Genomic DNA, 26,593 nt, shown 5'->3' on the forward strand with positions numbered 1-26,593 from the left:
CCTGCCAGCCAGGAAAGGGGAAGGCTGAGAGCAAGGGGCCTCCTCAAAGGCCCTGTGATCTACTGGGTGATCCCAGGATCACACCTTTCTCCTGTGCCCTCTAGCTCCGGGAGCAGGTCAGAGGGAGGCCAGGCTGCACAGCCCTGCAGTGGGTCAGCCAGTGAGGTCCTGCCCCCACAAGGGACCCTGTGACACTGACTGTGCCCTGCAGAGGACATCCCCAGGGTGCTTGAAAAGCCCCATCTCCAGGGCCAGGAACACCATCAAGATCCTCCCAGAAGCAGAGAGAGCAGGTCAGCCCCCTGAGCCAAGAGACCCACTTAGTTGCCCTCAAGAAGCACCGCTGTCCCCTCCATCCCTTTGTGTCCCCCACATCCCTGTCACAGAGGGCAGTGGCCCTGGTCCTGCCAAGCAGAGACCTGGGAGGCACAGTTTCTGATTTAGTCCGGGATGTGGGAAAAAAAAAAAAAAAAAAAAGAAAAAAAAAAAAAAGGTGTTTTTTGCGCTTATTCCTGTCTTTTGGGATGAATCCCGCACCGGGACCACCCCCCCGCCTGGCCCGTGTTCCTCCGCGGGAGGTCAGCAGGGCAGTGCGGGGAGCCGAGGGGCCGTGGGGCAGCCGGCAAGGGGAGGGCAGACAGCTTGCAGGGGGGGCCGGGGGCGTTTAGGGGAGGGCGGGGGCATCAAGCCAAATGCCCCCCGCTTTCTCTTTCGGGTCTCCAGCTCCCGGAGCTGGTTGTCTTGTGTCATTTGTTACTGCCAGGGGAGAGGGGATACCACCACCCCCCCCCTTTAAATTCCTGCTATTGTGGAGTGCAGACCGGGTTGGACCTGGGTATTTAGATGACATCACCGAGCAGGTTGGGTTATAAAATGAATGAAGCAGAAAGCAGCCCAAGTTCACTAGCTCGGCACTTCGCAGGCGGCAGGAGGGACCTCGGGGCTCCGCTCTGAACTTTGACTCCCGTCGGTCCCGTCCTCTCCCCGGGGCTGCCCTCGGCTCCCCGCTGCCCCCCCGAGCCCCCTGCCGCTCGGCCCCGCAGGATGCAGATCTCACCCTTGCTGGCTGGTGGACTTTTACTCGCGCTGCTCTCCGTCAGGCTGGAGGCGAAGCCGGCGTCTCAGCTCCCACAGAAGGTACGGCTGGAGCTTTCTCCGGCTCTTCCTCCTCTCCTGGTCCCGCTCAGAGTCCTAACGGCACAGGGGGAAACGTGGGGTGCCTGTGGGGTGCCAGAGTCAGTGCAAAGAGGGGTTCTTCTCTCCGCATGGGCTGTTGGACTGCAAGGAGGACTCCCTGCTTCTCCAGGCTGTCCCGAACGTCCGGGGACATCCGCCCCAAACCAGAGGCTGGAGCGGGACGCGGTGTACCCGTAGCCCGCGGGATCGGGGCAGGGGAGGGTGGCAGTGGGCTCCCCGGAGTCACCCTGGAGACCCCTCTGTGCCGGGCACGGGGGACCGGGAGCAGAGCCGGAGCGGGGCAGGCAGCAGGTGCACGGTGGGACAGGGTGTGAGAGCAGAGCCCTCCGGGCAGTCCTGACCACGCAGGCCGGGCAGGGGCACAGAGGTGGGTGTCCCTTCCCCGCGTGTCCCATGGGGAAGGGGCGCCCCAAATGAGAGTGTCCCAGGGATCTGGTTTTCCCGAGATGCTGAGGACGAGGGATGTGCCCGAGGCACCCAGTACCACCGGGTGGTACTGCCCTAAGGTCTGGGCACAGAGATGGGGACACGGTCTGACTAGTGCCCCAGGGCAGCAGTGGGAAGGGAGTGGCGGTGTCCCGGTAAGGCACTGGGGTGTAGGCTGAAGAAAAAGTGTTGATACAGGGGGATGTTGGGAAAATGAATGAGGATGAACATTTCCAGGGCTTGGTGGGCAGCAGCTCTGAGTAGGGAGAGAGATGGAAGGCCTGGGAGATGGGGGAACAGTAAGGAAGGAGGTGTGTCCCTCTAATTGTGGGTCAGAATTGGAGGAGGAACCCTGATCTCCTCACCACTGCTGGGGACAGTCTGCAAGGCAGTGGTGCACGGGGATCTGTGGGGCAGGACCCCTCCCCATAATCTGAAGAGGTCTATAAACTGGTGAGGGATGCAGTGACCGAGGGGGTCTTGAAAGGAAAGGACCTGCCAGCTTTCAGGCCCCTTCAGATTATGGGTGGGGGGAGGACGGGATGGAATGGGACGACAGGATAGTGACAGCAGCACAGCTGAGGTGTGCAGCACCACCAGCCCTTTGGAGGGGCGGTGTGGATATGCACTGACCGGGACAGGAAGACTCCGCTATGGTGTGGATTAGGGGGATGCTCTGACCCCAGGGAAGGGAGCCCAGATTTAGGGAGGGGAGAAGATGCTCTGGCCACAGCCAGAGCGGGGTGATGGACTGCACTGCCGGGCACAGACCCAATCGCGCGTTTGCACCGCAGGGGGGATACACCGACCCCTCTGCGTGTCCCTTACGGGGGCCCCCAACACTCATGGGGATCGCTGGGGACGGCGGCGCTCTGAACCTCTCCCCCCCACAGGCCTCCCGCGGGTCGGCGGCGGCGGCGGCGGCGGCAGCGGGTCCGCCCGAGGCGGCGGAGCGGGAGAAAGAGCGGGAGAAGGAGCGGAGCGGCGGCGGCGGCGGCGGCTCGGGCCCGCGGGAGGCGCGGGAGGCGCGGGCCGAGGCGCGGCCGCGGGCGGGCTGGGCGCGGCTGCTGCAGGACCCGCCGGGCCGCCGCCACAAGGGCCTCCACAAGAAGGGCCTGGGCAAGGGCTGCTTCGGGCTCAAGCTGGATCGCATCGGCGCCATGAGCGGCCTCGGATGCTGAGGGACCCCTGGCGGTGAGTGCGCGGCCGGGCCGGGATGGGGCTGGGGGGCTGCGCTCCGGTACCGCGGGGGATGCGGAAGATGCGCTGCCCTGCGAACGCGAGATGCCAGCGCACGGGACTGCAGGTGTTCACCCTGCTGAGCCTCGCAACCTCTGGCTTTGCTGACGGGCAAAGAGGAAGACCCCAAAGTTGACCATATTCCATTCCCGTCCAGAATCCACCGGCCCTCCCGCTGCCTTGCCCTGCAGAAGGGTCAGAGACCCCAGCTGCTCCTGCAGCAGTTCAAACTGGATTCCCTCTAATTTGAGCTAGACCCGTAGGCTCCGGGGAGGATGCAGGAGGAGCTCCGGTGCAGCCACAGGTTCCTAGTTGCCCCCTCTGCTTGACACACTTAGGTGACCTATGGATAGGCGTTAGGAGGGCAGGGTACCCCCTGTGTGCCTGCAGTTGGAGAGTTAGTGAGGCTCCTGTCTCAGCCATGCTCCAGTGCTTTTAATTTAAGGAAAAATAACACATAAGTTGCCCAGGTGTCTTCTAGGTGTGGTGACAGGCATGAGTAGCACTTTCCTAACTGCAGCTTTGTATCTGAACAAGTTATGGGAAGCTGGGAGAAGTTCCTCCCACAGTGCTTCACAGCCACTGTATAGCAACCAATGGGTGAAGGAGTGTTGCTTCCCCAAAGTGATGGGTTTGGGAAAAACATGGCAGTGCGTCCCCTGCCAGGTCTCCCTGCAGGTGCTGGGGGCAGTGAGGCACGGTTCTGGCCTGGCCCTGCCAGCAGGACACACACAGATGAACTCACACTTCGGGAAGCACTTACCACTGCAGCCCAGGCCACTTGCTCTTCTTCCCATGGCCCAGCCCTGCAGTAACATAACTGGGCACAGAGGGGACTGGATCTCTGCAGAGCAATGGGAATAGCACAACCCAAAGGTGCCTACAGGATGCCAGTGCTGATCTATGGCCTGTCCTGGAGGGATGGGTGCTGTTTCTCATTTAGAGACTCCTCAATATTGCCAAGTATTGCTAGCTCAGGGCTCCAAGAGGAACACACATACCCCATGCAGGCAGGTCACACTCATTCTGTCTCATTAAACCCATCAGAAGAAAAAAAACTCCAACAGATACAAGGGCAGGAGGAGCAGCAGCTTCCCTCAACCTCTCCCCTGAACACCAGCCAGAAAGCAAAGGGTGCACTTCCTTCCTTGCTTTAGCACAAGCAAAAAGCTCAGGGATGGCTTCTGCTGAGTCCAGCATCCCCCAGCCCCAGGCCACGGATACTTTGGCAGGGGTTTTGGCTGGGGATGGGTAAGGGGTACTGCATGGCAAGTACTAATGGCCACTTTGTTCTTGTTCCTTGCAGGCCTTGGAGTCCGTAGTCCACTTTTTCCTACCACGCACAGCCAGGCACATCCCCCAGGCAACACCTAGAGAAGCAGAGACCCCCTTGGAATGGACAAAAGATGTGGTTGTGTTTTTCTTTTTGGTACGAGGAATCATGGCACCAACTGTTTTGGTTTTGTTATTTTTTTAACAAGTGCTCTCTATCTTATATATATTATATATACAAACACTCACCGAGACAAGGGACAGTGCTTTTCCAAGAGACTGATGAAGCCAGCTGTATAACATTGCTGTTTGTAAATTCATGTCATGCATAAATGTATTTATGTTGTAAAGCTATTTATATATTGTTTATAAAGAGATATTTATAAAAAAATTATTTATGTAACTAAATGAAAAGTCAAGCATTGTAACATTTTTTGTCCTAAGTAGTTGAAAAACTTTAAAAAAAAATCATTCCGTGTGGCATTTTGTAACCTGTCTTTATTTATCAAATTCACATACAATTTAAATGTCAGATTGATTGATTTTAACAGAGCTAAAGAAGAAATTGTTCAGATGTTTTAGAAAAGTCAGGAGTGAGAGAAAGGCCAGCTGATATTTTAAGCTTTGATCCCATATGCAAAAGTAAACTTGTGTCCAATCCTGTGATGCTCTAACGCACTGAATCCTGCCTGGCGCTGCAAGACTCTGCAGACCCCAGCTGAGCTCCCTGCAAGAGCACACAGCCTTGGGCAGCACATCTATGCCCAGATCCCAAATGGCACTCGTGGAAATGAGCCCACCATGGTTAACAGCCGAGCCCTGGATCGACAGCAGCGTGACAAGGGCAGCATCTGTCCTAGACGTGCTTTAACTGCTTCTAGCCCAAGCTTCAGCCCAAAACTGCAGGTCTGTCGCTGCTGCCGGATGGAGACGCTGTCCCTGCTGCAGCAACAAAGAGCCTGCGCTGGATCTGGCCCCCGGCTGTGCTGGTGGGAGCAGAGCTTTGTGCCAGAGGCACTGCTATTCCAGGATCCAGTGGCCCACTAAGTGTCTTGTTGGTATTCCCATTCACCAGCCCTTTGCCACTAAGCTGTAAAGTCCCTTCCTCCAGCAGAGATTTATTTAACTGAGCCAGGGACAATAAGTAGACAGACCAAAATATACCGAGAGCTGCCTGGTAAGGATTCATGGACACAGCTGTTGCTACAGCTTCTTGCTATGTAAAGTGCATGAAATAAATCGTTAAAATGACTCGGAGCTCTAAAGGAACAGCAAGTGAGGGGGCGGGGAGTGCAGTAAACACGCAAACTCCTGCTTGAAGGCTCTTTGGTCTCATTCTTCAAAGAGGCCTTAGAAAAAAAGAGAGTGGCAGGCGCCCAGCCCAGCCGTGACAGGAGTCACAAATTATGCCCTGGCCATTGTAGTGGGCTGGGAAACAACGAGCATTATGTTCTGCTGGGCTCCGGTGCCTAGGACAGGGCAAAGAGAAAGTCACCAAGACCCAGAGGCAAAGCGATCCTTTTCCTTAGCAACCACCAGGAAGCCATAGAAACCTCCAGCCAGATTCACCACAGCTCTGATAGAACACTGGGTGCACAGAACAAGAGGATTCATCCAGACACCCGACAGCTCAATCATCAGGTTAGGAGTGCATAGGGGATGTTTCTGACCTCGCATGAGCACGGCCTCCATCAGAGACAGGTACCCACCTTGTAGTGCCCACAGGATCCAGCTGGACGGGGAGCAGCAGCTGATGGACCACATAAGATGTTGCCTATGGGGAACAAAATCAAGACCCTGGCAGGGAGGGAGGCAGGATGGGCAAGTGGCAGCTCCCATAGGGAATGGCAACCCACTGTCAGGGCTCTGTAAGGCAAATACACCTGTGAAGGTTGCCATTCCAGCTCCACACATCTTTAGAGGGAAGGAAGGGCTGTATGAGGATCTCCTAAACAGATGCCTGTTAGAGGGGATTGTCTGCTGTCAACCTAAAGGACAACAAGGAATCGTTTACTGTGCAGACCTTGCACAGCCACGTCTGAACAGAGGTGTAAGAAGGTGGTGCTGCAGGTCCTGTTTAGGGTCCTGGTCCCTGAGCATGACGCCAGAGTAGTGACCATGACAGAGTGACAGGCTGGGACCAAGGTGGGGATGATTCCCCTACCAGTTTTGGCTTTCTGCTTCAAGCCAGAGCTGAAATAAAACCACCTGCCTGGTGACAGAGGGGTTGTCCTCAACACAGCAGCAGGAACTCAGCCTCAGGAATTCAATCCATATAATCTTATCACCTAAGTGAGGCAGAACCTGAGATAAGGTTGGGAGATTGAAGATCACAGCCTGGGGTCATGTACAGTCTGGATTCCTGTTTCTCCTCGGCAGCATTGTCCAAGAATAAAAGCACAGCCCACAGCATGGGTCCCTTCCATCCACTGGGCTTCCTGGGAAAAAGCAAACCCAAGGAAAAGGGCAAAGCTGTATGGCAAAAGGCCATTAGCTTGGCACAGAAGAGCAATCAGAGCTAGAGTTCCTGGTGCAGAGGGAGAGGATAACACCTTGGTTCCTCACTTTCCTGCTTCTGTTCTGACCAGGGAGCCATCTGTCCCTTAGGACGTGGATTCCCACCAGCAGGACGGGAATATTGTGCCCATGTGTGGTGGAGCTGATGTGCAAGAGAAAAGGCAGCACTCAGGGGTGAAAGAACACTTGGGAAAGCTCAGATCCACTCAACCTCGGTCCCTCCATGGCACAGCCAGACCAGTGGGTCTGACAAGCAGAGAGTGGCACTGCCAGCAGAGGTCAGATCTCAGAGCACTGACGAGCACTTTCCTGCTTCAATGGACAAGCAAGAATGGGAATCAGAAGTGGCTCATTAGAACACAGCAATCACCCAAAATGGCCACAACTGAGTCCCCCTGACAGGGGCTCAGTAGAAAACAAGGGCAGCAAGAAAGAGGGGCCACAGGAATGTAATTAAGAGGCAAGGAGACATCTTGTGCAGCAAAAACAAATTCATCTTGCATCACTGCCTCTCCTGATGGCCAGCTAGGTCAGATTCTCACAACATCCCATGAAAGGATGCATGGCCAGCCCTGGAAAACTCCCCTGCTACATCCCAGCCCAGACAGCTTAAGTGAACAGTTGTTCTGGATGCAAGGTGCAGCCTCAGGAGGTAGCATCTGATATCTCAACCACAGTCTCAGACAATAGCCTTTAGCAGAGGTGTGTACACACACCTGGAAGTGAGGGAAGAAGGAGTCCCAGGGTCCCCTGTTAAATTAGGTCAAATTAGCACTCATGGGATGTAAACATTTCCTGCACTACCAGCTGGATGAGCAGTAGCCAATTCAGCTTCCAAATGGGAACACTTGTGACATGACGTAGGAACAGCCTTGATTTCCCTTCTCCAGGAGCAATTCCCAGCAGGAGTTGAGCCATAGGCCCCCAGCCTGAAAAAGCACACAGCTCTCTAGTGGAAAAGGACAAAGAGCTTCCTCCAGTGCTGTAGTACAAGTGACTGGCAAAGCCCAAACAGGCTGGAGCAGACCTTGGAGCACTCACAACAGGGACACTGTTGTCTTCTCATGTGTGGGAAACCTTTTCTGTTCCCCCAGCTCATATTCCATGTTTTTCCTTGGTACCATTCATGCAACTCTTCCCAGGTACTTATTGCTGAAGGGTTACAAAGCTCAGCTCTGGTAACAGCAAAACCCAAAGCAATGAAAAAAAAGAGAAGCCCAGAGTCCCAGAGAAGAAGAGCAAAGGATTTTTCCATCTGGAAAGGGACTTGAGGCATGGAGCAGGGACTGCCAGGGGCAGCAACAAACATGCCCCTGCCACTTGCTCCAGGACTTCTCCAAGCATGGGCTGCTTCCCTCAGAATGCAGAAAAATAAAGGGAAGGGATCACAGGGCAACTTCCAGAGGGAGCCTGCACCTGACACAAGCGTGAGTTAAAAACAAGAAGGGAATTGAATTCAGGCCCCTTCCTGTCAGTCAGCAACTAACCTTGTCAGGAGGGAAGGCAATTCATTAGGTTGGGGCACGCGGCAAAAGCCCACACTCTCTGGAGCAGAACTACAGTGAAAATCCAGGGTAATGAGTTGCAAACTGCCTTTGTAAATGACAGTTCTGCAGCAACTCCGGCAGGATGGGAAAAGAGCTAATAGGAAAATCATTAGGTAGCATCCCTTTGATATTGCTGAAAACTGCACAGGCTATTTTTCCTGCCCCCTCCATAATTAACCTGGTATATTACCCATAATACTCCAGGCTGATAGTCCCACCTGGACCATCTTATCTGCATCAGGGAAAAGAAGGGTATGCTACATAAAAGGAAGACGACTTCTGGAAAAGCTTAAAAGGTGCAAGATTTCCCCCCTACCGCACAGGCACATCTTCTTCAACTCCATCAGCAACCAACCTCTGCCCAGCCAGGAGACCAAAACTGTTACAGTCAGCAGGCAGGAGCAAGGCTGTCCTGGGAAATGCAGCTGATCTGCCCAAGGTTGCTCTCTGCAGCTGCAGCAGAGCTGGAAGAGGACACAGCTCTGTGCTTTGCCCCTTATTTACAAACTGTCTTTGTCCTTGATTTCCTTTACACTAAACCAGGTTACAGCCTGCGCCTCCTGAGATGCAGAATAGCTCTGAGGAGCAATGCCTACCCACCTGGCTTGTCTGCCAGCAAGGAGAGGTGTCATCTCAGAGTCGTGATGTAAAAGGTACAGCATCACAGCTGGCAGGTGATCCTGAAGGAACTGGTGCTCTCTAACAGCTGCGAAGGTGACAATGAAACACCAAGATGTTACTTACTGCATCAGTGCAGAGCAGCCTTAGGACTGTGCTAATCATGAGACAGTGAGTGAAACATGAGGGCTGGTGAGATAAACAGCATCTTTGGGAAGAATCTGGAGGGCAAGAGAACACTACTTCCAAACCTCATACCCATGAAAATACAGCCTGTGGTCAGACAAGCTCCAAATACTCACAAAGAGGCTGATCCCTGAAGGAGCAAGACTTTGCTTACCCAGCCCAATCAGCTCTTCTGGAAACACAGAGCTATCATGTGTGACTAGGGCATTTCAAAAACACCCAAATGATACAGATTCCAGAGGCTCTTTGAAGATCTGGAGAGGTGGAAGTGTGTGCCATCTTCTACTAGAATTAGAGCAAGCACAAATTCTTTTGTGCTCTGTGGGGAAATACGTATTTCAGGACTGTTAAATGACCTTATGGCATCCCATTACTGCCTGGAATTTCCAGTGTGTATGTATGCATGTTCACTAGAGCAGGGACATCTTTTCTTATCAACAAGAAAATACTGTGGTCACAGCTACCGCACTCAGACAATTTGCAGTGGGGCATGTCATGAGATGTACACACTGCACAAAGAAGCATCCGTGCCTGTGGATTCATAGACAGGGAGCAAAGTGCTGCTCTGCCCATTCCTTTGCCTGGCTGACCAATCGGAGAGGGGAGTAGCACCACGGGAATGCTGAGAGGCAGGGTCAGCCCAGGCTAGGGGGTAAACACACACTCTCTTTACCATCACTTACCTCTGGGAGCTCTGTAGGAGGGCCAAACTTGAGGAACTATCACCAAAATGTCAACAGTCCCTGAGAGACACGGACCACCGTCATGGAGCAGAATGAAACATATGACATATTCCTAAAAGCTCTGAGAAACTGAACTGAGAAATTCAGACTGTCAGAAATTCCATATTAAGAATACAAGGTTGAGGTTACAAGTAGGAACTGAGATCTCTCTAAATTTTATCTTTCTTGATGCCCCTGGGTTACTCTCTCTCAGATTACATAAAAATATGCTATGCAGACTCGGGTTTTGGTTCCCTTGCATTAGGTCAGGTGTTATAGTGGACTTAGTGGGGTGGAAAAAAACAACAGGAAACTTTGTGACCAGGTGCCGGAGATAGGGCTATCTGGGTCTATTGTATTTGTGAGGCAGGCTCTTAGATTTCTCCATTTCCCCATGATTTAGAATAATAAAGATCAAGGTTGTTTTTCTGCATTGCAGTTTGCAACAGACCAAAAATAAGAATTCCCAGCACCAACAGCCCCACAAATGCACAAGTTTGGGCTGTTTTCCTGTGCAGGGGTGGGCTTTGTGTGGTTTCTGGCTTAGCTGAAATCCTGTAACCCTGTACAGAACTGAAAGTTTAGGAAAAGTCTGGTTTGCCCATGTGATTTATGTTCTAATACAGCTATCAAAGGTAAGGGCACTGTTTCTTCTGTCTTCCCTGTAATGAGTAAGCACAAGTCTGCTTGGCACACGTGGACCAATGCATTTTGCCTTGGATAAGAACACTAAAACCAAAAAAACACCCTCTGGGTGTCTGCATCCTTTTACATTCTTTCAGGAACTGAAAGATGTTCAGCAAAATCCACTTTGCAGGGCTGGTGGGAAAATGGCCACTTCTTTCCACCACTGTCTTCTGTAAGGAACAAAATCTTCACTTTCTCCACACCTCTGCAGGTCCTACTGCTGTACACAATCCACAGAGAGATACCTGCAAGCCTGAGAGCAGCTCCACAAGCATCCATGGGATTTCCTAGGGCTGCACAAGATTGATTGCAGGACAGGTCTCAAATCTGAAGACAGAAGGGTCTGTCAGCATCACTGATTTTCCCTCCTGCTCTCAACACAAAAGTTAACATTCAGCTTAGCTAGGAAGGTGAGGAGGGAAGTAAAAGAAGAAGAAATTGTAATCCAAAACTTTTTATTTTCTTCTGTTAAGACTGACATCAGCACTGCTTTATTGTGTTCCAGAATTGCCTGATGTTAGCTGGTATCAAGCGAGTCTCGGCAGGAATGCCAGGGACATTTGTTAGCATGAGGCACAGCTTTAGGGCTAGGGCAGCCTACCAGCACTGCAATCAGCTGAGATCCTCTCTTCCATTTTCCAGCTCAGTGCTCAATTCCATATTAAACAAGCACTACTACAAGTGGAGCTGCAGAACACAAAGCTAGACAATAAAGCCCTGAAGAGCAGAGGGAAGGCAGTTTCCATTCACTTTCTCTCCCTCTGGGTGGAAAAGGCAAACAGAAGTTCAATAGCTCAAAGTCTGTCCTGCTGCAATCTTGGAGCGAGCTGCAGCTGGAGCATCCCATCGCTGCCATAAACCAAAGCAGGGCAGGATGCTCGCCCTGCACCAGGGAGCAGGGTCCAGCATTGCTCAGACAAGCTGTGTTAGCTGCCTCCAGCAGGCACAGGCAATCCATGGGAGATTGCATCAAATCTGCCTCTGCTTCCACCTCCCTCTTGTCTCCATAGCAGTTCAGCTCCCTGGGCACTTGCCACTTGAAACTGCCCACTATTCAGCCCCTAATTCACTCAACTCTGCTCTGAATTGCTGCCCTTCCTGTAGTCAACAGGACTCAACACAGTCTTTATCTGTTGTCCTTCTCAAACAGCACAGCACCTCCTGCATCCTTGCCCGTTAACAACTCTGCCTTCTGCTTCATTTCTGGAATAGCTTCTAACTCTTCCCTTCAAGCCAGATTCATTAACCAGCTGCTGCAGAGCTGTTTGCCTCCCCCAGGTACTCTGTGCATGTCATTTGTTAATGACTCATCTCAGCCTGGGCTCATTGCAGACATCCCCCTCCTTTTGCAGCACCAAGCCCTTCGCTGGCACACCAGGAAAGCCAAACATGCAAACAACTCCATCCCCACCAATATTCCAGTCCCTTCTCTGTCCTCTATCAGCATCAGACATGGGACAACTTTTTATTCAAAGTGCTATTTCCTCTCTTGCTGCTTTGCTGATCAAAGGCAATGCAAACCAAAGCGTAAATAAGATCCTCACCCCCAGCCAGGCTTTGAGAACAGCAAAAACTTAAGAACAAACTCAACAACTTCCAACCACTAAAGAAGCTTCAGCAAACTAACGTGACTCCTGTACCTGGCAGGGAATAAACACCAAGTACGCCAAACTCACATCTACTTCCCCAGCAGACTGTGGCTCGATGAGGAGCTAAAATGATTCCCAGAGGCATTTGTATTCCTCCTGCCACTTTGCAGGACTGACATTAAAAATGGAAATGAAAGAGGACCATAGAGCCTCACTAGTCAAATCCAGTGAGGAAGTGGATGACCAGCACATTGCAGCTATCCACACAGCAAGTTAGACACAGACACAGTCCATCTCCATCACACAGACTTGAGGACACAGCTTCCTGAGAAGCTGTCAGCTGAATACTGGGAGAAGCTGAAACAGGAGCTAATACTGCCACTGCTTGGGAAACAGTTCCCTTGAGTTACTGGTGAAGGCTTTGTGCTCTGGGCTTATCCACTTAACATCCTTGTTGCATTTCTAGGGGGAGAGAGAGCTGGTAAAAAAGTCAGAAGCCTGACCAGAACCCAAAGTGTCTGAGACTTGACCCAGAGGAAGCTGGAGGGAGGGTATTTAGATCTTCCCCTCCAGACTGAAAGCTGGTGGGTCTGCACTGCAGGAGAAGAAAAGGAGAGGGATTTACTTTCACAAGTGAGCAAGTCCTGTGACTGAGGACTGCAAACACGCAGATGGCAGAGTCCTGGTAGCAGTAAGAGGAAGGCACGTGCATTGCACGAGCAAATGCAGGTGACAGCTGGCTGCAGGACTGGAGCACTGTCACAGTCCTCTGCTTAAACAGCTCCCCTGCCTGCTCAGGAAAAAGCTTCTCTTTACAGAAGTGAAATGCAGGAGCCAAAGTACAAAGCAGCACTCTGCTAGATGCAAAGGAAGGAACTGACTGGCCTAAAAGCACAACTGCGAACCTTCCACAACCAGGCATCAAAGCTGTTTAGGCTCAGGACACGAGGCTCAGCTACCAGCTTTGCCACAGATCCTTCTGCACAAATCTGGACAAGGATGAACTACTGACAAAACGTGAAGAGGCTTCCCTGTCTCCCAGATGCATCAGAGAGACCAGTCAGACCTTCGGTCAATGTACACCAAGAATCAAATAAATGCTCAAGTGAACAAGTGCCATTGGACAACAAGCCTAAAACAGCCTCCAAGTCAAGACTCCAGACTCTGACATTAAATCAGCATTTTTAATTTTTTTTCTAAAATGTACTTTTTTATGAATTGCTGTTCCAATGCTTCCCCCTTAAAAAAAAACCCACACCGTGCCAAACTAGGTGCAAATCACCTGAAATAATTTGTAACAAATAAAAAAAAAAAACCCACAAACAAAGGCTGAAATGCTTTAGAATCACAACAATGTACAAAACAAAAAAAAAAAGAGGGAGGAAAATACAACCTGAAAGTGTTCAAAATTCAGAAAGACTCGTCAAGTCCATTGCTTCAGCAAGGGGATGCTGCTGCGACCCCTGCCAGTGGGTCCTGGGCCACCAGCCTGCCTCCATGCCAAACAGGCTCCTCTCCCACTGTCGCCAGCATCCAAGGAAGAGCGAATGCATTACCTTTTGACGTATCAATGGGGGAAAGAACTCACAAGCAGCTCTGGGAGGTCACATCACATTCAGGAGGAATAGTTTCTAGCATGCCCCTAACCACCTGCAAGGTCTGTGTGAAAGAGCAGCCTGCTTCCTCCTTATTGTACTGATGCCTCAGAGATGCAGAACAGTGCTTTAAATCTGTGAGAGATTAAAGGGCTTAGTAAGGGCAGTAAACAGACAGTTAAGTAAACAGCCCAGCACTGGAACTCATCTTCACAGAGCGAGGTAGTGTGAATTTCACCCCAGTTTAAAATAGACAGGGGTAGTGGAAAGGCTGAAGGCTTCCATGTAAAGCAGTTCCTGGCCTAGAAACCTTCCTGTGCTCCCTTTGGGAATAAAAAGATCTGTGTTGATGGCTTCCTCACTCCCAGCCTGGCTTTGGTAGCCACATTTCAACTCTGGGGTTCAGATGCTTGCTATAGAAGCTCTCCCATGATCTGAGTCAGTAGAGCAGCTTCCTCAAGGTTAAGCAGCAATGAACTAGCTGGGAGAGAGCAAAACGGTCCACAGATATTTTGGTTTTTTCCTGCCCCTTTTGGTTAGTCCCTTTCTTTAAAAGTCCCTCTTGGCAGGACCAGAATAGAGACACCCTGAAAACTCATAGGAGCTGCACAGTGTAACTTAGCCAGATGCTGCTAACTGGGAGCTATTCAAACAGGGCTTTTACTTGCCAGCTGGGAAGGGACTGGCCCAGAACCCACTGAAAAAGGAGACGCAGGCCCTTTTTGCTCCTCCTGTTGTCATTCCTGACTGAATGACATTTAGATGGCATGTTCTAGTGACGGCTGGAGACCAGCCCTTTGACTTTGGACATCTTCTTTGTGGGCTGCCTTTGTTCTGTGTGGGGAGGGCACTCTCGCTCTACCAGCTGCTGTTCCATCTCCTGTGCCGACGACGAGGCTGTAGCTTTTAATGTTTTCTTTATGTTTGTGACCTGGCCAAGAAGAGACAGTGAATCAGCATCTGCTTCTTCCTCCCCTCGCAGCAGACACTCTGTTCATAAACATATTGAAAAACCCCTGAAGTATAATAGTGGAGATTATAAAACAGACTCTCCCAGCAGTAACATGCTCTGCATTTGAGTTTAATAAAGGTAATGTTTCATCCTCATTTACAGACAGAGCTGATAGTATTTCCAGTCTGGAATAACTAGGGATTACTTTTTTCCCTAAGAGACAGTGGTACAACATTGTACCACCCTTCTGTCTGGCTGGAGAGACCTACTACTGCCTTGGTGCAGAAGGAGCCATTCTACCATTCTGTTAGCCAGAACCAGGAAGCGGAAAGGAGACAGTGAAAGAAAAATCTACTCTTGGGACAGAACTCAAAACCCAAAAATGTCATTTGCCTGCCTGACTACCTGAGACACACATATTTGCTAAGAAGCAGGAACAGAAATTAGTTTTGTGGGAAGCAGCAGTAATGTTTCTGCTACTCTGTCTGAAAAGGAGAGATACAGCACTAACCACCATTCTCAGTCCCCTGGAACTCTGCAGGGCTCACCACAAATACAGTGAGCAAACCTTCAAAAAACCCCAAGATTTGGGACTCAGGTGTGCCAACTCCAAGCCAAAGGCATCTGGCAAACCAAATGTGCTATGGCTACGGAACAAGCCTCCAAGCAGATGCAAACATAAACCTGCAGGGATGCTAACCCCTGATGCAGTGTCTTGGGAGGCCCATCCCCACCTTCCCAGCGGCCGGAGCCCACGTCCGGGCGCAGGCCCGGGCCGGACCGCGGGCTCGTGCTGCCACCTAACGGCGGGAGCGCGCCAGGGCCCGGCCCGCCTGGGGGAGCTGCCGCGGGCACCTTTCGCAAGAGCAATCGAGACTCCAGAGACTTCTAACTACACTTCCAGGTTTAACAAAGAGAAGTGTTTTTGAATTCCTGCCTGCCTTGTACGAAGGGAACAGAGTCGCAATGTAGATTTGTGGTAAAAGCACAGTTTTCCTAACGGATCAATACAGGAAACCACAATTAGTGCAGTCACCTAGCCTAAATCTATAAGAAATTATCAAGAGAAGTTCCACTCTTCTGGATGTCTGATGTTTGTGGTCTCGCACTCAGAAAGAGAAGTGTTTTCTTTCTACCCCATGCCTGATTTGCATGATTGTTAGCCTTCTTCTGAGAGCCTTGACCATCAACCAGGCAATCTATTATAGATTATTTCCTTCAGCAAACAAACATTTATCCAACAGCATAGAGGCCTGAGATGACTGTACCCACCTCCATCTCTACCTGCTGCTGAGTTCGGTGGTGGTTCTCTTTGTACTGGTTGGCTCTAAGTACTTGCTGCTCAATTCCTAAAAGAACTGCTTCACAGCCATCACACCTGCAAGATACAAATTATGTCAAACAATGTTTACAAATTCTCCCTGGAGCAGCTCAATCAGGCAATCTGAAAAGTCAGGCTCATCTAAAAGTTTAAGAGATTATTAAATTTATACTTCCTGCTTAGAGTTGCAAAAAGCTGGCAAGAAAAAGCTTTGCTGCGTACCCAATGCATTTCTCAGCAGTCTCTAGAGTCTGTTACCCTTTACCATCAGAGAGTAAGTGCAGGTTCAATGCACTTCCATCTTCCTTTTCAGACAGAATTACAGCTTAAACAGGATGCAACACAGTACTAAAATGTAAAATTTTAAAATTATAGAAAAAAAGTATTATTGAGATAATCTTCCTGCCTGTTAAGTGCTCAAATGACAAGAGCACTCAGCACGGGACTCTGAACTGGAAAAGACAAAAAGGGAATTGGCAGTGGGTTCACTGTTACCTTCCAAACAATGCTGCAAGGTCCTGGAAGCTGTCAGAGCCCTCCCACCGTGATGGGACTGAGGGAGTTGGAGCAGAGAAGCAAAAAACCTGCCCCCACCACAGGACAGCATATTTGCCCAGCAGTTTAATTACTTTTCATGCACTCATTACCATAGCAACTAGGAAGCAATTCCCAGTCAGCTCAGGACCTGCCATGGGCTCCACAGTCTATGCGGGAATTTCTTTAGGTGGGAAGGGAATCCTACAAAAAGATGAGAAACAGCTTCCTGGCAAAGGTACAAAGTGATAATACCACAGTCCCACTATAGCTGCAGACAGGCTGCATTTGCAGGAACAAAGAGAAGATAAAGCCACCTGAAACTTCAAACTTGAAGAGACATCCTATCCAAAGAGCTGTGATTCTCTAGAATTTGCCCACACAGTGAAAAAGGCTGAAAAGTAACAGTTCTGCCTTCATTATTAAGCTCCCACCACAGAACCATGAGTCCAGTCTGGCACCTCTTTCTGCAAAGTCCTCGACTTGTCACTGGGGTGCTGCCATGTAAAAGCTACAGTGAGAGCAGAAGCTCACGGTGTGGTAGAGCTTGGCTTGATACATAATGCAAATTGAATCCCAGATGGGATCTTGGAAAACTTGCCCAACGGACTCCTCCTCCAAGTGCCTACTTATAGCATAAGACTCCTGATTAATGGAACGTGGTGAAATTGAGCCAGCACTTGAAACTGTGAGGACAAGCTAGGTACAAGGAACAAGGAGGGTGGAGAGACTGCCTCACCATTCCTGGAGTGTTTTGACAATGTTACTGATGTCCTTCTTCTGAATGTCTCTGCCAATACAAAAATCCACCTCTAACACCTGGTTCCGTTGATCCAACTTCCCTTGGATAATATCTGTGTAAACCGCTTCAATAATGAGATCTTCCAGCTCCCTCAGATTCCTCATATCCAGGTCCTTCAGCAACACAGAATAGGGAATGCACTAAAAATAGCAAGACCAAGAGTAAGTTAACAGTCCTAAAGCAAAAATGAATGGCTAAGTCTCAAAAGGTTGAGACTCAAATGTTTATTGTATCCTACACTTTGACCTGCAGGTGCAGCAGTGACTGATCATGGCAGAACAAATGCTTGCCAGGCTATGAAATATTCTGACACAGCTTTGGTAATTCCTGAAGCTTTGGTATAGTATAGCACATTCTAGAAGAAAAAAGGTAAATGGGTTTGAAGTGTGGCATAATTTTCTCTAGGACAAAAAGTCAGTGTTTTAAAGAATGATTCTCCATCTCCAGCAGTGAAAAAAGCCATACAAAGTTTCCCAGACCTTCCTGACCAATCTGCATGTCAGTTCAGACACCCTCACGCTTCAGTCGTGAAGTCCACTAAGTCAGTATCCCAAATGCTCCAGGAGAGAACACTGTACCCTACATGTACCTTCCCAGTACAGGATTTTTTTGTGGGTACCCATGCAGGCTGATACAACTTCAGGGCTCTGGAATGGATGCCATTTTCTACAACAAAACCAAGACAGACAACATCTGTCAAACCCCACACACTTTACCTTCATTCGGGAAGCCAGGCTTACGATCGTCAAGTGTTTCAGCTTGTTTTTCTGAGTCACTGTTAATTCAGGCAGGTTATCTTTGTTTGCTGTTAATGTCAAAAAGACAAGATTCAGGACTTAACTTTCCAGGCTGCAGAACTTCAGGATAGTTATGCTACACTACACCCTGAAATACTGAACACTTCCAGCTCATGTGGGTGCTGACTGGTGAGCAGAGTGTGCTGCTGCAGATAAATTGACACAACCAGGGAGAGAAGGGGAAAAGTTAAGAACAACTTGGCATTCCATTCTTATCTGCTTCTTTAGTAATTCTGGTTCTGGAATTATAAGGTAATTCATAACTGGTGCCTGGCCAAAACATTTGGTCAATGGCTTTGTTTCTACCAAGTAATTTTTATTTCATTAACAAGCTGACAGAAAAAAATCTTCCCCCTTTGCTGAACTGGTTGCAAATACAGCTGGTTTTATTTCCCTGAAGAGCTGCAGAATTTAAAGTGCAAAGTACCAAGCTGAGGAAGAGAGGAGAAATCATTAATCTAGATGGCCATACTGTCACTGTATTATATCCATGTGCCTCATGAATATTTAAAAAGAGAAAGGAAACTGGCAGCCCTCCAAAGCTAAGAAACTCTTTAAAATATCTACTTTAATGGAAATTAATGTTTCAGGGCCACTCAAGTTCTCCCATCCATCCCACCTCATCCAATGCTCTGCATTTTGACTGCTTTTCCCCCTTTCTCTTTCTTCACTAGAAAAGGAAGAATGAACTGTGCTGTCACACAGCGACACAAGAGCCATGGACAGTAAACACATCTTCTAATCAGCCACAGAATTCATGAGGCTCATGTTGCTCCACAGACACTGGAATTTCCAGTCCTTGCACTTACAGATGCCACTGCTCCTTACAGGAACTAGATAGCTCATCCACCACCCTGAGAAACAGCACTATGACAGAATTATTTGTCACACTCTGTAATGGTCTGGATGAGGCTGCTACCCACAAATGAAGCATTAAATTGTAGCAGAATGGAAGCATAAGCACTGGAGATAAAAGCACATTTCAACAGATACAAAGATGATTCACACATAGTCTTTCTAAAGCTGTATAAAAGTCATTATTTCAACTTGTATTCTAGCTAAGAAATTATTCACTTTGTTTCAGCAATGCCGTCATGGAATAAAAGGTTATCTCACAAACCATGTAGGTTTTTATAAATAACGCAGAACAATTTTGTCTAAGTTTTCTGCATAAAATCAAAAAATCAAATCTAAATTTCCATAGAGATGTCTGAAAATTCCCTCTACAGAGGTAAGTGGCCTGTGAACATCAAGGAATGGACTTGGTCAATTGAACTGGTCTGCTGCAGACCAATTCAGCCCATCACTGCAGTCCCATCCCAACCAGTAGCACCCCAGAGACTCTAACCCTTCTTTTCATTTTTAGCAAGCAAAAACCACATATGACCCAGACCCCATACAGACAATTCTCTTCCTAAGAAACTCTTGTTCCTGGATGCTTTCACCCAGCCACACTACACCAGGCATCTAAGAAAGCAAAGAATTGCCTCTGACAATCCTAAAGGGCAACCCAGTCCCACCCTCTGCCCAGTCCCACCCTCTGCAAACGGGTCTCTTACCTACATAGTCCCGGTAGGTTCCGTATGCAAACAGGTTCAGCAGCTGGAAATAAGCAGCATTAGACCCCTCAGCAAGCTGGATGGGGAGAAAAGAAAGGTCACATAAATTGAGCAATACAATCCTGATAGGCACCTTCTCCAGAGAATGGTGTAAGTCTGCACAGGACTTAAGCAGAAAAGCAATTCTATCCCAGGCTGGACCCCTTCTAAGGCCTCAAGAGCAGGATATTCCAGCAGTTTTAGAGTCAAGATGATCCAGTCATTTCTATGCACCGGAACTTAACTCCAGTTTGGACTGTCAACTGCTTTGTGTGGCAACTTGGGAGGTAAAAGAAAAAAGCAAATCTTAACTTCAGTTGACAACCTACAGGGCCTGCTCCTCTCATCAGGTGATAAGCAAGCAGGTAATGGTGATGGCTGGTAAGGATCCTGTGAAAGCTAGGACAGCTTACCTGCAGAGCCACCACAGCTTCAAAGCAAAGCAAGCTGGGACCCTGGAACTGGAGTGCATTTGAAGGTAACAGCTCTTCTCTTGCCTGCAAACTCTTCACTGGAATAACGGCAGCACCAAGCAGGGATTTTTATTGATTGGGTTTTTAATACCATTAGCTGCACACAAACCCAGGAAAAAACCAGCACTTGTGATTTGATGCTGAATGACCACTGAGGTGCTTTTATGCATATTTAAGAGCCTGTTTGGAAAGCCAAACTTGCTGTGCACTGTGTTACTCCAGCTGCAGAGATACTCAACTTAGGTTCCTTCATTGTAGAAGAGGCAGGGCCTGGCAAAGCACTCTCAGCAAAAGCTCTGGAACTTGCTTTCCACCTTGGTTTGAAATGGTTTGGATTTGGTTACCACCCAGGCCTGATACACTAGACATCTGTTCACAAAGACTTTTGGAGAGCACTGAAGTTCTGCTTTCCAGGACAGTAAAGAAATAGCAAGGGACTTTTTCCTTGTTGGCTGCCAAAGTGCCTTCTTAAAACTGCTACTGTGCTGCTGCCAGGTTTTTGCTGTGTTGGCAATTGCCTTAAGGTAGCAAAGCTTTATATAGGTATTCTTTAACACCTAACATATACAGGCAAAAGCAAGGTCAGCCTCTTATTCAAAAACATCTCTCAAGCCAGATAAGTTGCAACAGGCCCTCCTGGCACAGAAATTTCACCCACAGGCTGCCTGTGGAAACTTCTGGAGATCCCTTATACCGGTAGTGCAGAAGGGGCATTAGAATAAAAACTCAACTCTTACCTCTTTCACGTTTGTTAACTCCAACAGCTCTCCAAAGACATAAACCCCAGGAGCTTCCAGCACTTGATTTATAAGAGCAGTCAGAGCTGAGCCACTTGTTCCTTTGGCTAGTAAAATGAACTGCTCTAGAAGATTGCAGGATGGCTTCTGTTCTCCTGCCATTCTAGGTTTTCAATCTGTCAGCAAAAGAACATAATATTAACACATCCTTTCTCCTCTGCCTGGCAAGGGACCAGAAGGTGCTCAGCATAGCAACATTTCAGCTGCCAGCCTTTTCTTCAGCATTCAGGAGGCAGGCCAAAAACCCAGCAGGTTCAACTGCTGATTTAGCTGGGGAGCAAGGATGACTCCCACAATTTCTAAGCAAAATTGCTGTCTGATCAACTCCCTAAAAGGATCTGCTCTTGCAGATCCCTTCTTACAAGACAGGAGTTTAGATTTCATGCTGTTTTCAGACTTTTCCTTCCAGTGATGCTGCCAAATAATTGCCAACTGTAAAGATGCTTACTGATACACTTGATTGACTTTCTCCTTCCTCATTACACAGCTCCAAGCCAGCAACCAACATAATTCCCTATGAAGGACTGATGCCCACACATCCCACCTTTTCCTGAGACTCTGGCTATTGATACACTGTGTTTCCATAATTCCCATTGAGCCCAAAAGGTAAAAAGAACTGGGGCCTGTAAGCAGCTCCCCTGTCTGCACTGTGCACTTCAAGTGTTTGGGGTTAACTGGGAAGCTTAAGTGATAAAAATACCCTTTCTACAAAGGCTCTATTTAAGTCCCTGTAAAGAGAGGTCTTTGTCTTCAGCTGCTGCCTGACATTTCTGGTGTGCATGTTGTCTCCCAGCACCAACATGCTGCTTTTGAAATGTAAACCACTATTTATTAACAAGTACCACAAAATGAGCTGTTTGTTTACAAACAACTAAGACAATACTTCCCAAGCGTGTTATTCAGAAACCAAACAAAGAACTTAGCAGATAAGGGAGGTTTTGTGTTATGTTTGTATGGGATAATTATCAAGCAGAGGGTATAACCTTGATGAAAACCAAACACCAGAGAACCTGTCTGGTTCTGTGTGACCCACATGGGCTGGGCCCACACCCACCCTTGTGGGGGCAGCACAGTCATACAGGGGCTTTGCTGTTTCACCAGGCCTAACCAAATTAAGGCTTGTGAAGGCACCACAGCTTCCTGTGTTAGTCAACTTCTAAAAATACACTTTACTTTGTTCTATTACACCTGCAGGTACAAATGGTCTCAGCTTTAGAGGGCAACCTTTAACAGTCTCCACACCGAGATATCTCAGCTCCCGAAGTCTCTCTGGGGTTCTTTCCACCAGAAGCACAGCACAGCTGGCTGAACAGCACCTCGGCTCTGACCCAGAAATCCCTGCACTACAGAACGTTCAGTGTGCCTGCCTAACACATCAGTGTGTTCCCTCTGCTCACAGAGAGGGCAACTTCCTCACCAGAGAATATGGGTTGACTGTGCTGGGAATGAGACTCAGATTTCACAGTTCTATTGTCCTCCCTCACAGGTAATCAAACCACACGCTGGTGTATGCGGTTACAAAAGACTGGCTGGCTCAATCCATGCCCTGCTGGGAAAGAGATGCCAATTCTCTGCCCCTTTCCAAGTAAATGTTCGGAAAACGGCAGTGCTATTGCAACGTGTGCGCACACCCGTGTCACCTCGCTGCTTCCACAAGCGACTTATCGCGGTGAGAAGTGACTGAAATACAGCCCACACTCCAACGTAGCTTGTCCAAAGGCTACAACAACCCAAGTATGGGGACAAGCCGGGCTTCTCTTGCGGTCAGGCCTTTCTAAGGTAGCTCAAGGAGTTTCAGGGCGGGAAGAGGCCCGCAGACCCTGCAGCAGGAAGGCGGGGGTTTCCCGGCCCTGCCGTTCCCCCCAGACCCCTGGCAGAGCCCTCGGGCCCCACCGAGCCCTGCCGCAGCGGGTAATTTACTGTGAGTCCCTCACCGCCGCCCCTGTTCCCGGGAGGCTTCTCCCAGCCCCGGCATTACCTCTCCGCTCCCGGCCTCCCGTCCCGCCGCTCCCGGCGCCGAACCCGCCGCGCCTCAAGCCGCCATGATGGCGGCACCGGTGTCCGCGCGCGGCTCCCTCCCCCCCGGAACGCGCGGGCCGCGCCGAACGTTCCGCCCGATCGCCGGCGGCCGCGCGGAGCGGGAACCGCGAGCCGGCATCCCGGGGATACCGGGATGGGGACGGGGCTGGGTGTGCTGGCACCTGCAGAGCCATGCTCCAGCCGCCCATGGAGCAAACTTCACGTGCTTATGCTGCAACAGCTGCTCTGCTGGGTCCCAGCAGCTGTTCCAGCATAAGCAAGTAAAATTCCTGCCTCTCTTTTAGGGGATACGAGGTCCTGTGGCAGCATCACAGGGGTTTGCACCCCAAAATAACCCGTGCGAAGGGCTGCTGTTGTAAGGCCACTTCGTTATTAGAAGTGGGGCCATTATTAGATTGAATGGTTGCACGGAGCACTGGAACGGACTCCCCAGGGAAGTGATCACGGCCCCAAAGCTGGCAGAGCTCAAGGAGTGTTTGGACAACACTCAGGCACACGGTGGGATTCTTGGGACTGTGCTGTGCAAGGACAGGAGTTAGGCTCGATGATCCTTGTGAGTCCCATCCCACTCAGGATATTCTATGATTCTACCACCTGAGCGTCTCAGGCCAGACCTCCTGGGAAACAGCAAGAGATGGAGTGAAGCTAGAACTGATTTTGAACTCCATAGAAAAATGGTCCATAAAAACGATAAACCAAAGGGCAGAGCTCTGGCTGTGACATGGGGGAGCAGGGAGGGAACTGGAAGGGTTAAGATCCTCCCCAGGGCATAGATGAGGAGCCAAAAGATGCTTGAAGGGGTATCAGAATGAGGGTGGAAACAAGAGGGAATTGGGGATTGTTAACCTTCCCAAGGTTTGTAGGCTCATCCATGCCATGTTGTGAATAAAATTTGCCTCTGTTAAAAATCCTTCAGCTGAGAGCAAAGTGCTTCTGGCTTTCAGTCAGCAAGTCTCTGAAGATCAAATCATGGACCAGGAGGAGGGAACTTTCAAGGAATGAACATCAGAAACTATTATGGAAACTGATGGGGCTTAGCCTGTGTCTCAGAGCCAGGGCCCTAGGGTCCCATCACCCATCAGAGAAGGGCTGTCAGACAAGTGCAGAGATGCAGGTGTTGGAATGCTGTTGTGACACTCTGGGCTTCACAGCAAATTGGATGTAAAAAACCAGGCCCTGCACAACAAGGGAACTCAGCCAGGGCTATAACAAGCCAGTCAGTAATTTACTTAAGCCACACTTAGCCCTCATCTGCACAGGGAGGGAGAATTACCTCTTTAATCACATCCTAACCAGGCCCTTCCCCACGGCTCCTGTCATCCTGCAGACTTGCTGGAACAGTTGCCTCGGACAAGCAGCGTGCGGCCTCCTTTTTCCCAACACTTGCTAAAGCTCAAATTCCAGGCTGAAATAGAAATGGAAATATATGATTGTGAGCTATTTTCCAGGGATTCCGCAACCTTTTGCTAGAGCCTGTGGGTAAAAATCATCTGTTAGCCCCATGTAGGTCAGCCAGGAGTCCCTGTCCTGATACCTCCCAACTGTTGACAGCCAGCCTGGCTGGCTGACCTGGACTTTGGAGGACAGCGTCAGCTAAGCTCAGCTTTTGGGACGGATTTTTGCTTTTAAGAGGAAAAATATGTGTGTGTCCAGCTGTCTCATTCCCTTTTAAACAGCTATTGCAACCTCTTGCTCCACCCACGCAGCTCTCTGTGTGCTAGGAGATGTTAATCCATTTTATCTTTTAATGTTGGCATTATCTCTTGGCTCACCCCACCTCTTCCCCTTGTGATTCTGCAGTCCAGGTCCCTTTGAGGCAGCACATAATTCACCTTATTTCCCTGCACTGCCACAGTAATGTCCCCAAGCAGTGGGGTCCTGGACCCCCAGACTTTGAGGACACCTGACCTCATCAAGGAGAGGGCCAACAGTGAAAACACTTTTGTGTTTCTTATATTTTTTCCTTATATTTCATTACTCACCTGTGTGTGCTTCCACAACCCTCATTCCCTGCAGCTGCCAGCACACACCTCCAGAGCATGGTGGAGGGGAGCTCCCAGGCCCAACTGAAAAGTTTCCAAACTCTTTTTATTTCCCAGGATCCAGGGACTAAGCTGCTTGCTGGACTCTCATCCCAGCCAGGCAAGGAGTGATGTCTGGATGGTTGCAGATGTGAAGCTGTACAACTTCTTCCATCAAGTGTGGGGTGGGATGAAGCCCTGGTTTATTAAAGTATCTCCCAGTTACACTGCTCTACAGAAGCACCATCTCCTTTACCTGCACCTTGAGAACAGCTGCTGGAGAAGCAGAAAACAGGCTGGAGGCATCTTCTCGCCTGCAGTGGTAGCTCAGGGGCTGCCACACCTGCCAGAGATGTGAAGGAAAAGCTTTCAGTTCCAAGTGGCACCAAAGGATAGAGGGATTTGCAGCAACTTTCTTGCAAGGAGATTTTTAAGATGATGTGCTCAAGAGTGCTGTTTGTGTTAACGCAGCCCAAGGACTTTGAGAGATCCCAGGGTTTTTACTATCTGAGTTGTGCTGTCACGTGTTCCACTGCTGCCAGGCCCTGCACTAGTCACAAGAGCTATGAGCTCTTCTGTGATTTTCAGAAGTTCATGAATGAGAAGCCTGTGCCTCCCTGCACAGCACGGTGACTTTGGGAATTCTGGCCAGGAAATGCAAAGGCTCCAACTTGAAACTCCACAAACATCCCTACCCCTGTGCTAGAGAAGCCCTTCAAAGCTGCAAGAGTTCCCCTCTGTGAGATCCATTTGGTCTCTGGCTCTTTCATCTCTGAGGAGCCTGAATGGAGACAGGATTGAGTTTCTTACAACTTCTGTAAACCAGCATGTCCTACTTCCACCTGGCAGGCTCATTTCCTACATACAACCATTTGTTTCTGCCTTCTCCAGGTCTGCTTTTGTCTTGCTTGCCTTTTCTCCTCATCAGTCTTTTCTCCTTGGTGATCTTTAGACCCTCCTCTTTAGACAGCATGCAATTCCACAGCCTAGCTAAAATCCAGGATGGACTCTTAATAAAATATAGATATATATTTGCACAGCTCACCCCTGGCACTCTGCCCAGACTCAAAATGACCCCTTCACACACTTAAACTGATGGTGGGAAATTGAGCATGGATCATATACATCAGGAAAATAAATGCTGCCTATTTTTATTATTAAGATCTCTTGTCAGTGATACTGGCAGTGGCCTTGCCCTTATGCATTAAATGCAGCCTTTATTAACACCCACAGTCTCCACTTTTGTACAGTGGGCGATTTGGAGGCAAGCAGAGCCACGAGTGTATTGACGGCACCCTGACTGTTCACTGCTCCTCATTTGAGGACTGGGTTACAACTGCCGGCTTTATTTTTACCGTGACTTAATGCTTTTATGAGTTGCACTCAGATTGTTAAGAGAGGGGTTAATTAGCTCACGTAAAAGAGCAACCTGGCTCCTGGGATGTGCTAACAAACCAGACCTCCCCCCCCACAATCAACTGTGCTACACAAACAAAGGCCATGAAGATGATTAGAGGGCTAGAGCACCTCTTCTATGAGGAAAGGCTGGAAGAATTTGCATTATTCAGCCTGGAGAAGGTTCCAGGGTGACATTATTCAGGCCTTTCTGTACCTGAAGGGGTCCTCAGGAAAGCTGGAGAGGGACTTTTTACAAGGCAATAGA

At 49.4% G+C, this 26,593-nt stretch overlaps 2 protein-coding genes across 10 annotated transcripts; one reads left to right on the plus strand and one right to left on the minus strand.

Annotated features, from left to right (window-relative positions):
- Window positions 1–717: 717 nt before the first annotated feature.
- NPPC (natriuretic peptide C) lies at window positions 718–4,617 on the plus strand. The gene is made up of 3 exons (XM_068200549.1): window positions 718–1,137; window positions 2,517–2,817; window positions 4,169–4,617. Exons 1-2 carry the CDS (start codon window positions 1,045–1,047, stop codon window positions 2,802–2,804), a joined length of 381 nt encoding a protein of 126 aa, XP_068056650.1. The 5' UTR covers window positions 718–1,044; the 3' UTR covers window positions 2,805–2,817; window positions 4,169–4,617.
- On the minus strand, window positions 4,613–24,832 carry COPS7B (COP9 signalosome subunit 7B). 9 transcript variants are annotated; one of them, XR_011002570.1, is made up of 10 exons: window positions 22,848–22,965; window positions 20,810–20,985; window positions 19,561–19,636; window positions 17,921–18,009; window positions 17,142–17,344; window positions 15,820–15,925; window positions 13,394–14,526; window positions 9,686–9,806; window positions 8,799–8,904; window positions 4,613–5,908 (listed from the first exon to the last, which is right to left on the minus strand). XR_011002570.1 is itself a non-coding variant. In XM_068200546.1 (7 exons), the coding sequence occupies exons 2-7, from the start codon at window positions 20,969–20,971 to the stop codon at window positions 9,798–9,800; spliced, it is 645 nt and encodes a 214-aa protein (XP_068056647.1). In that variant the 5' UTR covers window positions 20,972–20,985; window positions 22,848–22,965; the 3' UTR covers window positions 4,613–9,797. The 9 variants fall into 9 exon arrangements, 2 of the variants coding, with proteins under 2 accessions (XP_068056647.1, XP_068056646.1); XR_011002567.1 differs by having other exon boundaries at window positions 4,613–8,904; XR_011002569.1 differs by having other exon boundaries at window positions 8,799–9,806.
- Window positions 24,833–26,593: the final 1,761 nt, after the last annotated feature.

This window comes from Anomalospiza imberbis, chromosome 10 (genome assembly GCF_031753505.1).
Source record: "Anomalospiza imberbis isolate Cuckoo-Finch-1a 21T00152 chromosome 10, ASM3175350v1, whole genome shotgun sequence".
Classification (NCBI taxonomy): domain Eukaryota; kingdom Metazoa; phylum Chordata; class Aves; order Passeriformes; family Viduidae; genus Anomalospiza; species Anomalospiza imberbis.

Excerpts from the sequence above, each read along its gene's own strand:
- COPS7B (XM_068200545.1), bottom strand. The coding sequence starts at position 20,971 with ATGGCAGGAGAACAGAAGCCATCCTGCAATCTTCTAGAGCAGTTCATT. Across the intron at positions 17,345-17,920 it reads GCCTGGCTTCCCGAATGAAG|TGCATTCCCTATTCTGTGTT; the intron begins GTAAAGTGTGTG and ends TGCTATTTTTAG. Across the intron at positions 15,926-17,141 it reads GTCAAAACACTCCAGGAATG|GTGTGATGGCTGTGAAGCAG; the intron begins GTGAGGCAGTCT and ends TGTATCTTGCAG.
- NPPC (XM_068200549.1), top strand. The coding sequence starts at position 1,045 with ATGCAGATCTCACCCTTGCTGGCTGGTGGACTTTTACTCGCGCTGCTC. Across the intron at positions 1,138-2,516 it reads CGTCTCAGCTCCCACAGAAG|GCCTCCCGCGGGTCGGCGGC; the intron begins GTACGGCTGGAG and ends TCCCCCCCACAG.